The sequence below is a fragment of the Theobroma umbraticum genome, unplaced genomic scaffold, assembly GCF_002168275.2.
Source record: "Theobroma umbraticum cultivar Fairchild unplaced genomic scaffold, ASM216827v3 scaffold_204.0, whole genome shotgun sequence".
Taxonomy (NCBI): Eukaryota; Viridiplantae; Streptophyta; class Magnoliopsida; order Malvales; family Malvaceae; genus Theobroma; species Theobroma umbraticum.
The window spans coordinates 5395142-5407631 of record NW_018397267.1 but is presented as its reverse complement, the minus strand read 5'-3'; the positions used below and the strand labels follow the sequence as shown (position 1 = coordinate 5407631).

Here is a 12490-nt window from a genome sequence, read left to right as displayed (position 1 = left end):
CTTTTATGAAAATGCCATTTTTGTCTGTAAATTGTAAATAGTTTCATTAATTTTTATTAAACTACAAATAATGAAATTAACCCGTTATTGAACGTGATTCCAAAAATACTGATAAATTTTAGACCATAATTCGATTTCTTAGTGCATGAACAACATATCTAACTTCTTTTACCCACATCATTAAGGAGGCAAATAGCTTGGCCGATGGACTTGCAAAAGCCGGAGCAATCAGGTCTGACCATCTCTCAGCCATCTTGTAACCTTTACCAGCTTTGGCCATTAATTTTTATCTGTCTTTCTGGCCCTTTGTGTTACTGCTGTGTTATGATTTTACGATTCATCGCAAGTAACTTGCTGTGAAATTGCATCGGAAGTTTGTTGTGTCCTGTTGATTTCCAGGTTCTTTATGTATCATTCAATTTTGCTTTCGTTAGTGGTCCCCGTTGAATGTATTGAGGAGTTGTTTATCTTCTGAGTGTCTTCATGTTATGGCCTTGCATGTTATTGTCTCAAAGCTGTTTCTGCTTAGGAGCCGAAGCTTTATAGCACCTCCTTTAATTTGTAATAGCACTTCTGTGCAACTCTATCAATACAATTATCTTACCATTCCAAAAACAAAAAAAGAAAAAACACATGTCCGATGTGTCCCAATCATATTTTTTCAAATTTTTTTGCTACAAATGGGATTTGGGCTAGTCAACTCTTTTGAGAATAGGATGGGTCATGACAAACTCAAACATAAGATTTAATCATAAGACGTATAAAATCACACATCTGATAATAGAATTGTAAAGCAAATGAATCAAAAAGGAGTGGCTAAAGTGGAATGGATCCAGGGACTAAAAAACAAGGACAGCCTCCTATGGTGGATGGCCACTGCCAAGCCAACACAAGAAGACGCCCCCACATTTTAATTAGCAAAAACAGCGTTTGCCGTCTCTTCAAGCCCCAAATTCAGCTTCATCTCAATCCCTGAAACTTCGAGACAACTTCTCTTCAATCGTCATTTGTACATCTCAACCGAACGGTGACATCCAGGCGAATATGTTACTACCTAAAACCTGAAAGAGACAAAAGTTTCTTCCTTTTCTTACGGGCTTAAAGAAAACGTAATAAAAACATCACATCTTCCAAATGAACAGCACACCAACAGTTTCAATATTCCCTCTACCGTCTACTTCCAAGCTGCGTCACTGCCCATACATTATTTTATGTTTTAACAATCTCCAAAAACAAGGCTCCAAGCACTTGTCCTCTCTCTTTCTTTTGGTCAATGATCAAACAACTCTATATTTCTCGACCCTTTTCTCTTTTTACCTTTTTTCTCTGTTTCAAACACAGTTTTCAATCAAGGATCATGACACTGGAGGAAGCAGAACCAAATCCAACCCCGGATCATATCTTAGACTGGCTCGAGGATTCGATATCATTCCTTCCATCTTTCTTGGATGATCCTTACAACTCAGGCGAGATCAATAGCTACCAATGGTGGGATCAGGATCAAGATATAGGTCAAGATCTGATTAACATAGGCGCTACTGCAATCGATAGCCCCACAACTGCTGCTGGTGCTGTTGCAAATACTACTAACAGTAGCCTGATACAGTATGATTCCTCCTTTCCTAATCCTGGCTTGCCACCCAATTCATCTAAGAAAAGGAAACCCTCTGACGACCAGGTTCCAAGGGCAGCCCAGAATCGTCAACAGAAGAAGAATCAGAGCAGTAAGATCAACGAAAACGAAAAAGGAAAGGCAGGACTTGAAGAGGTGGTGGCCAATAAAAGGTCAGCTGGAAACAAGAAAAATTCAAACAAGTCTTCAGGAAATAACTGTAATAACGGTAATAACAACGAGGGGAGATGGGCAAAACAGTTACTGAACCCTTGTGCCATAGCCATAACTACCGGTAACCTGACGCGTGTGCAACATCTATTGTATGTTCTCAATGAGCTCGCCTCATCCACCGGAGATGCCAACCACCGCCTTGCAGACCATGGCCTACGAGCCCTGACTCACCACCTAACCTCTTCCTCTGCTTCCACAGGGCTAATTACTTTTGCTTCCACGGAGCCAAAGTTCTTTCAACGATCTTTACTCAAATTCTATGAGGTTAGTCCTTGGTTTGCATTCCCTAATAACGTAGCAAACGCTTCCATACTCCAGATTCTTGCTCAAGAGCCTGATAAGACTCGTAATCTTCACATTCTTGATATTGGGGTATCTCATGGTGTGCAATGGCCTACACTTCTTGAGGCCTTGACTAGGCGCTCTGGAGGGCCTCCTCCTCTGGTTCGCATCACCGTCGTTGCAGCCACAGCTGAAAAGAGTCAAATCATGGACACCCCATTTTCTATTGGTCCACCAGGTCACGATTTCTACTCTCGACTTCCTGGTTTCGCCAAGTCCATGAACATCAATTTGCAAATAAATAGACTCGAGACCCATCCGTTACAAAACCTTAATACACAAACTATTGACAACTCACCTGGAGAAACCTTAATCGTTTGCGCCCAATTCAGACTACATCATCTAAACCACAACAGGCCTGATCAAAGAACGGAGTTCTTGAAAGTACTAAGAAGTTTAGAGCCAAAAGGGGTGATTCTGAGCGAGAACAACATGGACTGTAGCTGCAGCAACTGTGGAGATTTCGCAACAGGATTCTCACGGAGAGTTGAGTACCTATGGAAGTTTTTGGACTCAACAAGCTCAGCATTTAAAGGACGAGAGAGCGAAGAAAGAAGAGTAATGGAAGGAGAAGCAGCGAAGGCTTTGACAAACCAAGGAGAGATGAATGAAGGGAAAGAGAAATGGTGTGAGAGGATGAGAGGTGTGGGGTTTGTTGGAGAAGTGTTCGGGGAGGATGCCATAGATGGAGCTCGAGCATTGTTGAGGAAGTATGATAGTAACTGGGAGATGAGAGTTGAAGAAAAAGACGCTTGCGTTGGATTATGGTGGAGAGGGCAGCCTGTTTCTTTTTGTTCGTTGTGGAAGCTATATATCAAGGAAGAAGGGAGTTAAAAGCAGTTGTTGATTTTATTATCTTTATTCTAGCTTATAATGCTTGCTATTAAGTTCGTAATTATAAAACTGTGTGTGAAGGATGGTTTGCAGTCTAGTGTTCAATCAGTTTTGGCATAAAACAACACTGCAATTCTTTTGCCTACTTTCAATCTTTTGAAAAATGGAGACAATGGTTACATCCAAGATCTCCAGCAAACATTAAGAGGCAATAGTAATTTTCTCGTAACTAGTAAATTTCTATCTACGAAACTCAATTGCTAGCTCTGCATCACCGTACAATGAATCCTTTCTTCTCTTTTTTTTTCTCTAAACAATGAGAACATAGGCAAACGAGGGAACTGCCATCACGAATACCCCCCTGTTTGTCGTCAGGAGTTAATTCAAGCGGAAAGAGCAGCTGCAAAGGACACAATTACCTACAAGGTACACTCTCAAGCGGCAAGCTGCATATGCCTTTGAGTTGATTCAATCTGAGATAGAATCAAGTTTTTCCATTGGCAAGCATATCGAATTTCTTGAAATATGGATATACCATTCATTTCAAGGACATTGTAAACAGTTCAATATTATCTACTAAAGTTCTTAAAAAAAAATTCATTCTTTTGACAATAATATCAAGAACAAGCATAAAAAATCCAGGTAGAAATTTGGGTTTTAAATGCAAACTCAACTGGAGTGCCGTTTTGCTCTTCAGATTAGTAGACCAGCAAGCAATTTTTGTAGCTTATTCTCCTTTTCCTATTTCAATTTTTGGCAAGTGAAAGGCATGAACTGAAATTTGATCAACTCCATACCCGTTTAAAAGTCATCAATCATAAGATTCCTAACTAAATGGATACAAAGTTCAGAAATGCTCCCCCAAGCAAAGCTGAACCTACAATAATCCTTATCCCACCAAGCATACCAACAACAACTCGTTCGTCATACCCAAGCAAATAAGAACAAATATTGACCGCATTGCTAACAGCCTTGATGGTCCAATTAACATCATATAAATATTCATTTATTGGCTATTCTTCATTCCATCTACATGACATTTTATCATATTATCATGTTCTTTCATCCAAGTAGTAAATCATTAACTTAATTGAAGAATTCTAGCTCCAATCTCAATGCTTCAAAATTAGATTATAGGCATAGGGAGGAAATGGAATATACATTTTGCTTCAATCCTTTACTAGGGATATACACAAACTTTAGTTCAAGTATCTACATAAAGTGGAGAAAATAAAATTAAATTCAAAATCAGAACTTAACAGGGTTGTAAGTTTTTTCCATAAAAAATATTAAGCACAAGAATCTCTAGTTTGACTTAATTCCCTTCATATCACCCCAACCATGCTATGCAGCTAAGTCAACTCCAAATAACTCCAGCCCCTTTCAATGCTATGGAAATCAGTTACAAAAGCTATAGTTATGGCTTCAACTGCAAGGAACGCCTTAGAACTATACCTGACGATTTTCCATGCCACCCTGGTGTCAATATCTTGTACCATGATTAAAAAATTAAATACAGCAACCATTTTCTCTTTAAGAAGAATATATACGCACTGAACTACGGATTGCCATGCGGCAAACAGGGCATTTTGGTACCACTTCTCGTTCAACTGATACAGCACAATGTTGGCAACAAACAAGGTGACCACATGGAATAAATGCAGACCGTCTTCTCCTCATCAAGCAGATCACACACAACTCTCCATCTGGAACATCACCTGCCTCCTCATCCCCAGCAATCTGAGAGGTGGCATCATCAGGGGCAGCATGAGTTGATAGTTGAAACCGTCTTAGCCTCCATTCTTTCCATTTATTCCAATTCCTGAAGGCAATTCATCAACCAAATAATGTTTATCTTAAACAAAGTGAACAAGGCAATTGTGTAGTCACAAAGTTAAGAAAAGAATGTGCATAACTGCATTATGATTGACATGGTCTACAGGCTTTTATCAGAGATAAATCCAAGAATGAAACTTTCAGTAGTAAGAGAAGAAAAAAGAAGATCATTAGACTAAAACAAAATACCTCACAAAAGCATAGCCAAGGATACCAATAGACAGTGAACCAAGGACGACACCACTCCACAATAGTATTTTTGTCTTGAAGGCAAGATCTAACAACATCTGATCCTTTGTCTTGTCAGAACTGCAGTTGCATGCATGAAGAGGTTTGTAAGATGTTGAAGCAAGCTTTTCAAATATATATATATATATATATATATATATATGTTTGAAGCAAGAGATATACATTTCAGGTTAATCTGGGCTATGGCCAATTTTAAAGTCATTGCTCTCTTTAAACTTGTTAAGTCAATAATGAAACTGAGAATGAAACATGACACTTTGAGAAAAAACGCAACTAAATTAGCACTTTAGGTATAGTCAAGTCCTAATAAAAAACAAAAATCTTGAAACACAGCTATGCTTTTCTATTTCACATTAGGTGCATGAAAATTTAAATCAGCCAAGCCCAAATAAGAAACAAAAATTTTTAGGCACGGCTAGATTTTTGGATTCACATTACTAGCATGAAAATTTGCAAGTCCCAAAAGTAAATAAATGAAAAGGTAACAGTATACTGTCTATAGCAAACCCCCTTACAGAAAATAAGGAAGCTCCTTGCATGACTTGATTTCAGGCACTCCATTATTGAAACTGCAAATGCCAACAGCAGTGATTTCCTTTCCCAAGGGAAGAATTTTCTCTTCATCAAGCAGACCAACCTTAAAAACAAATAATACTATGATTTCAACAAAGTTGAGGATGTGTAATACATCAAATGATGCAAGACCACAATCCGTAAGCAATATAAACTTCTAGCTTCAAAGAAGTAATATAAATTTTACATCTTTCTTAACTCACAGGGTATTCATGACCAAACAAAGCCTGAAGGAATGTATAAGGAGAAGCATTGATAGGCTGCAATTGATGATAAACTGTAGTTAGGGGCAGGGGATGCCTTGAACCATCCATGTTCACAATGACACAATCAGATTGGGGCCATTGACCGCCTTCAACCAGAATGAAAGGAACCTGAAAAACATTAATACCCAACAAAGGGACCAGAAAGAATATTATAACAAAAACAGAACAAAATCCAATGCTTGAACAAACACAAAAAAGAAAAAGTTCTAATGAAAAGCATTACACAACTAAAACAATTGAGCCTAAAAAATATTTATTTATTTTCTAACCTAAGGGAAAAGGGAAATTTTTTAACTAACCGTTCTCATTGAAGTGGACTCTTTTTTATTCCAAGACCTTCCGATGATAGCACGTAAATCAGAAGTCCATCCAAAAAATCCCCTCCATTCATGGTAAATATACTTCATTTAAAAGAAAGAATAAAGTTAATCCAATTATTAATTAATCAAAATTAAAACTAGAAAACTCAAATTATATAAAAATATTTTTATATTAACGGACCGTACAGTTTGTGTTCTTTGGATAACAACAGCTTTATCACCGGACTCTTGAGAGACAAGCACATTACTCCTAAGGCTCTTCCAGCTCCGTCCATCGCCGGCCGATCTCGCCTCAACGGCGCCTCGAATTACGATGATAGGTTCTTCGGTGGAATCCGACTTGTCCTCTTCGAGGACGGAACGGAGGTCGGCCACGCCAAGCGACGGTGCAACACGAATTTTACGGAGAGCAGTGGAGGTTGACTTGAACCTGAAAATTGTTCGGACGGCGGCGTAGGCTAGGGCGACGCCTAAAACGGCGCCGTCGAAGGAGAGGGCTAGTTGTGAAATTAAGGACGCTAGGGCTTGCTCCTGTGAGGACATATTCGTAATTTAGTTATCTTTTACATTGGAGGTCACGAAATCGGTGGCGGGACAGACGGAACCAACGTCCAGGGTGATCTCAATGAGGAGAGAGTCTGCTTGAGCACGCGAGAGAGGGAGAGGGATGGGTGCTAACTGTTTGCTAACGGGGCGGTTTTGGATTCTGTGCTGGGGTGGTTGGTTAATATGAGTGAGAAATGAGGGTTTTTTGGTCAATTAATGATAATCACAAGGCTTTGGTGACATGGCACTTTTCTATTAAGTGATTTTTATTTGCACGGGTATGGTTATGTGGGTCGGATTTCAACCGAAACGGAATTTAGATAAAGTATGTTTTTATTTTGATTAAATGTTCAATTTAGAGACAAAGTTTGTCAAATTAGAACCAATCGTTTTAATTGTAACAATTAAGAACTAAACATTTTTAGTTCCTTACAATTAAAAGTTAAAGTGAAAGGTATCGATTGTGAATGTTGACTTAAAATTTTATCTTAATTGAAAGGTAGTGTTATCAGATTAAAATGATTCAAATTTTGATGTAGTACGCAACAACTTTTTCATGATAACTTGTAACAATTAAATTTTTTAACATAGCGTGTAACAATTAAATCTTCAATATAATATATAATAAATATATTTTTCAACATAACGTGTAATAACTAAATTTTTAACATAATATATAATAATTATATTATTTTAATATAGCGTGTAATAATTAACTTTTCAACATAACTCCACTTGGATAATGTGTTGAGTAAGCAGCTATGTCATCAACTCAAGCTATATTCTATCACGTGTAATGCATAGTTCATCCACCTGTCAACTTAATTCTTAATTACAAAGAATCAAAAACATTTGACCTCAATTATTACAATTAAAACATTTAGTTCTTAATTGAAAAATTGTTCAAACGTTTAACCCCAATTTGAGCATTTAGCTTTTTATTTTTCAAAATAAGGTCTAAATTTCACACTTTTTTTAGTACTTTTTTACTATCTTATTGTTATTGTTTGAAAAATAATATAAAGCATATTATTTTAGAAAAAGTAATTAAATAAAGATCTAATATATCGATTTTTTAACTTTTGATTATAATCACACGCGAATCTATTAGTATTCAAAATGAATAATTTCTCTTAAAATAATATTTTGTAGGATACATAAGTCTTGTCGTTGATCAACCGTCAATGTTTTCATTAATTTGATGACATAATAATATTTTTAAGATAATTTTACCCTTAATTAATTTTAAAAATTATCACTATATAAATTATAAGTTTTTCTCTTATTAAAAAAAATTCTCTCCTGATTAGCCACCCCGAAGTCAAATCTAGTCAAAAAGTGCCAAATTCGACCAAATCAGAAAAGTACTGATCTAGTGCTCTTTTGGGGAGCCCAATGAAGCACAATCTGATGCTCCCCAAGGGAGCACAAGATCTAGAGTGCACAACTAGATCTTACGTTCCCATGGGATAATCTAACCAAATTTAACATTCCATGTACATTAGTCGACCTAAATGAAAGGAAAAGAGTGGAAAAAGAAAAAAGAGTATTTTAGACATTTTACATTTAAGTATTAACACTATTTACAAGTTTGGAGTAAACTTTTGATTTTAAATACTAATTGATCCATGTGTAATTATAATCAAAAGTTAAGAGGGTTAGTGTATTTTACTTTTAAATAAAATAATACACAACAATTGAATTTTTTGTGTAATCTATCTCTACATCTTTTAGTTAGAAAATAGCATTAGAATCTTTAAATAAAAATTAATTTATTTTAAAAATATTATCTAGAAATTATTTTTTAAATTTAATACATAATGCTCAAATAAACTTCTAAATTATTTAAGAAAATTCAAATAAGTTTTTATTCTTTTATTACCTCTAATCAAGTTCCTATATTTTTATTTTTAAATCAAATAAGCATATATGATTAATAATTATCATTTATCATTTTATATCCACATGACATTAATATAGAAGTTGAAAAATGTCATATAATCATATTAGTATGTCAAGTCATCATCAATTATGATATGTCAATATATTATACGTTAATATCACGTAGCATATAATAACAAATGATACTTTGATTAAGTTAATTATTAATTATAAAAACTTATTTGATTTAAAATAAAAACTTATTTAACTTAAAATAAAAATATAAGAACTTGATTGAACATAATAAAATATAAAGACTTATTTGAATTTTATTTAAAATTTTAAAAAAATTTAGATATTATACCTAAATTTAATAATTTCACCTAGTTAAATCAAAATGAAAATAAAATGAGCAAAATGCAACAATCAAACTTCATAAGCTTTTAATGTAATTTCTTCTTAGTTAACATAAGACTCTATATTTGTGTGTGTGTGTGTATATATATATATTTGACAATAAATAAATAAACATAAGCAGTTAAAATTACTGACATAAATTAAAGCTATGGCAATGAGTAGAACTCATCTCATCTCACAAAATAGGATGGAAGAATTAGACCCAAAATGCACGACCGGCCCAATAAACAACGCCAGCGCCTGCTCTCGTTGATTTCTCCACCTATCTACATGTATTCAACTATTCTGTCTCGAATGTTAGAAGTAATATATCTCGTCAACGCTGGGGACTCAAGGATGGTATTCAGAAGCATTAGCATTAGTCTGTTTACTTTCGTTTCTTTGCTCTCTGCCTCTTTTCTGGTAGTTTAGTTTGGTTTTTCCTTGTAGCAGGCTTTCCCGCTTCCTTCAGAAGGGGAAAAACATGTATGAAGGTAGAATCTGGACCAGTCAAGCCCGACTTCATTCAGATTGCAGTCCATGTGAATGAAAACATGCGCCACTTTCCCTTGTCATCCACCATTTCCACAATTGAGTAGGAATTCAAATATGATGTGAACAGTTATTATAGCTGCGGTGGGTAAGAATAGCCAATGGAGATTTAAATTCTTTTTAAGGTCAAAACTCATAATCCAATTCCAATCCAGGGGCAGCAGCCTTAGCAATCTTTGAGGCCATCCAGGCCTTTCGGGCGAGTCATAAATTACTTGGAACTGACTAGGGGTATGATTATACTAACATGCTTGCCTGTAGTCTCTTTTCCTTTAGACAAATATCAGCATTTCATCGGATTGTCAATTTGCTCAAAATTAAAAAGCGAAAAAGGATACTGCTAACTGATATAATATGTTTGAAGTACAATCTTATCGTATTCATTTGATCACGCTAGGAGCAACCTGAAACAAACGATATAACCAATTTATTGACCTCATCAGGCGACTCCATATTAGCAGCATGCCCTGTATCCTTGATAATCTCCAACCTTGATTTTGAACCCAAGTGCCTGTATCCATGAAATTATCACACCAACCTTCAGATTTGAAATAAAGTTTAGAATTATGGTAACTACTAAAAAGATATGGAAAAGGGTTGCTACTATTTACCTTTGCAACTGATGTGCAAGTTCTAATGGGAAAACCTTATCCTGATCCCCCCAAATTATAAGTGTTTCCTTCACCCAAACACAATCCCAATCTATTAGATTCAGAACAGACAGGTAATTTTACTAGAAATGAGAAACACCGATACCAAAAAGTAGGGCTGTAGTCAAGCAACCTGAGTTAGAACAGGAAGGTTGGTATCTGCTTTCTTCTCCACCAAGTGCTCTGCAAGCTCAATCTTCTCCTTCCGACGATGATCATACATCATCTGAAAGACTCAAATTTGATTTTATCATTCTTTGAGATGACAAGCAAGGCTCGTTTAATTGAGGCAAGAGCAAACATAAACGGTCAAAATGCCAAATCCAAAGACAGTAAACTCACAGTTACGAACTCGCGAAGTAAGAAATCAGGAAGCCAGTGGAGAGAATTCTGCTTGTACATTGACAGATTCACGAGTAACCTTAAATCATCCGGGTTCTTGGGAACAAGAATCTCAGAGGGATGCCTTCCAATTCTCCTCAACTGCTCTGCCTTCTGATCATCAGTATACAGAATTCCACTGCTCAAGATCACGACCTTCTCCACCTCATCAGGGTACATCTCAGCGATCCTATACGCCACGAATCCTCCATAACTAATTGCATAAACAGAGAACCTGTCAACTCCCAGCCTCTTCAACGCGTCTGCCAAGCATTTAGCCTGGAACAAATCAGACCTGTCCAGGCTTTTCGAGTGAGATTTTCCGAAGAACAACAAATCCGGGACATATACATTGAATTTTCTAGACAGAGGACCAATTTGATGAAGAAACTGCCAGAGTGAATTGCCTCCATAGCCATGGACCATGACAAGAGATGGCTTGTTAAAACGTCGGTGATTGGCGACCCAGAAATGGACGGTGGTTTGGTCATCCAAATCAGTGGCGCAGGGAGACAGATTGCAAAAACGAAAATAAAGAGATAAGATCGTGTCCATGAATTTGGTCAGTAAAGGAGACTGGTTTAAGTTAAGGGTGTAAAGAAGTAGGTTGCGGAAGATGGCGAAGGCGCTTGAGAGATAGAAGGAGATGACATGCCAGAGCTTTGTGGATTCCATTGCTGATTTTGCTTGGGAATCAGATTTCAGAAACGATTTTCAGACGTATTAAATATGCTGTATCAAATCAATACTCAAACTAATCGAAAACTTCTCGGTAAGTCATATCACCTGAATTTTTTTGCTAGATACGCTAATAATTTTCGATTGACCTATATATCCTGTAATTTACAGGAAGGTAATACTATTTTTGGATAATTCATAAGGCCTAATCTGCTACACGTGCACTGCTTTGCTCTCAGTGTTCATCACTTGGATGGTTTTGGAGTTACGGTCCTGAGTATTCACGCATAATAGTTTCAATTTAAATCAAAAGATATAAAATTATAGTTTTTAATGCACTCCTTAAAACCAAAGAAACCTTCATTTCAAAAGATTTTGTCTAAAACGTAACCTTAATCTTAGTTTCACACGCAAAAGCAAAAACTAATAAATAAATAAATAACTTGTCAATGCCCTGCCAAATATGTATTAATTGAATTATTATGACCTAATTAAACATATTTATGTCAAGAAAAACCATTAATAAAATAAGCAGCAGCCAGTAGCATATACAAGGGAAGAGCTGGTCCGTATCCATTTACTATATTCAATACATTGTTTAACAGGCATTAAACATATAAAAATAGCAATTTCTTATACTCTTTAGACATGTAATGTCAGAGCAGTCGAAAACTTGATTCAATATAAATACATTACACATATATTTTCTATTTAAAAAACTAAATCCCAAACCTCCCGTCTTCCAACAAAAAAAAAATTAAAAAAAAAAAGTCATAAGTTAAGATAAAAAAAATATCATAACAAATTTCGTTTTTTATTATCATTTTCAAAATTTTCAATCAATTAATATAATATATGATATATGAAATTGAAGAAAAGTTAAATTTATAATTTAAAAAGAGAATTATGTATTTGATAAGTTATCGACAATAAGTGAATTTGAATATAAAATTTTTTAATTATGATTAGTTAATGTTAATTTTGAATGTTTATGTCAATCCGTAAAGTGACGACAGGACATATTTTGTCCTTATTTGGAAGAATTGAGCAACTTGCGGCTTATCTCCACTTAAAACAGTTTTTTTAGGCAAGAGAAGATAGGCTCTGAGCACTTTTGGCCAAGAATGGGCGATAATATCA

At 35.6% G+C, this 12490-nt stretch overlaps 3 protein-coding genes across 3 annotated transcripts; 1 reads left to right on the top strand and 2 right to left on the bottom strand.

The window, feature by feature from the left end:
* Positions 1-1220: 1220 nt before the first annotated feature.
* Positions 1221-3229, top strand: LOC110424522 (GRAS family transcription factor). The gene has a single exon (XM_021439110.1). It carries the CDS (start codon positions 1274-1276, stop codon positions 3020-3022), a length of 1749 nt encoding a protein of 582 aa, XP_021294785.1. The 5' UTR covers positions 1221-1273; the 3' UTR covers positions 3023-3229.
* A 1029-nt stretch (positions 3230-4258) lies between these two features.
* On the bottom strand, positions 4259-6971 carry SPL2 (E3 Ubiquitin ligase family protein). The gene is made up of 6 exons (XM_021438701.1): positions 6453-6971; positions 6246-6347; positions 5884-6054; positions 5623-5744; positions 5048-5167; positions 4259-4844 (listed from the first exon to the last, which is right to left on the bottom strand). The coding sequence occupies exons 1-6, from the start codon at positions 6807-6809 to the stop codon at positions 4556-4558; spliced, it is 1161 nt and encodes a 386-aa protein (XP_021294376.1). The 5' UTR covers positions 6810-6971; the 3' UTR covers positions 4259-4555.
* Positions 6972-9180: 2209 nt separating this feature from the next.
* On the bottom strand, positions 9181-11629 carry LOC110424428 (alpha/beta-Hydrolases superfamily protein). The gene is made up of 4 exons (XM_021438986.2): positions 10634-11629; positions 10425-10517; positions 10253-10320; positions 9181-10152 (listed from the first exon to the last, which is right to left on the bottom strand). The coding sequence occupies exons 1-4, from the start codon at positions 11345-11347 to the stop codon at positions 10035-10037; spliced, it is 993 nt and encodes a 330-aa protein (XP_021294661.1). The 5' UTR covers positions 11348-11629; the 3' UTR covers positions 9181-10034.
* Between the last annotated feature and the right edge of the window lie 861 nt (positions 11630-12490).

Excerpts from the sequence above, each read along its gene's own strand:
- LOC110424522 (XM_021439110.1), top strand. The coding sequence starts at position 1,274 with ATGATCAAACAACTCTATATTTCTCGACCCTTTTCTCTTTTTACCTTT.
- SPL2 (XM_021438701.1), bottom strand. The coding sequence starts at position 6,809 with ATGTCCTCACAGGAGCAAGCCCTAGCGTCCTTAATTTCACAACTAGCC. Across the intron at positions 6,348-6,452 it reads TTATCCAAAGAACACAAACT|TATATTTACCATGAATGGAG; the intron begins GTACGGTCCGTT and ends TTTTAAATGAAG. Across the intron at positions 6,055-6,245 it reads AGTCCACTTCAATGAGAACG|GTTCCTTTCATTCTGGTTGA; the intron begins GTTAGTTAAAAA and ends AATGTTTTTCAG.
- LOC110424428 (XM_021438986.2), bottom strand. The coding sequence starts at position 11,347 with ATGGAATCCACAAAGCTCTGGCATGTCATCTCCTTCTATCTCTCAAGC. Across the intron at positions 10,321-10,424 it reads ACCTTCCTGTTCTAACTCAG|GAAACACTTATAATTTGGGG; the intron begins GTTGCTTGACTA and ends GTTTGGGTGAAG. Across the intron at positions 10,153-10,252 it reads CTTGCACATCAGTTGCAAAG|GCACTTGGGTTCAAAATCAA; the intron begins GTAAATAGTAGC and ends TCATGGATACAG.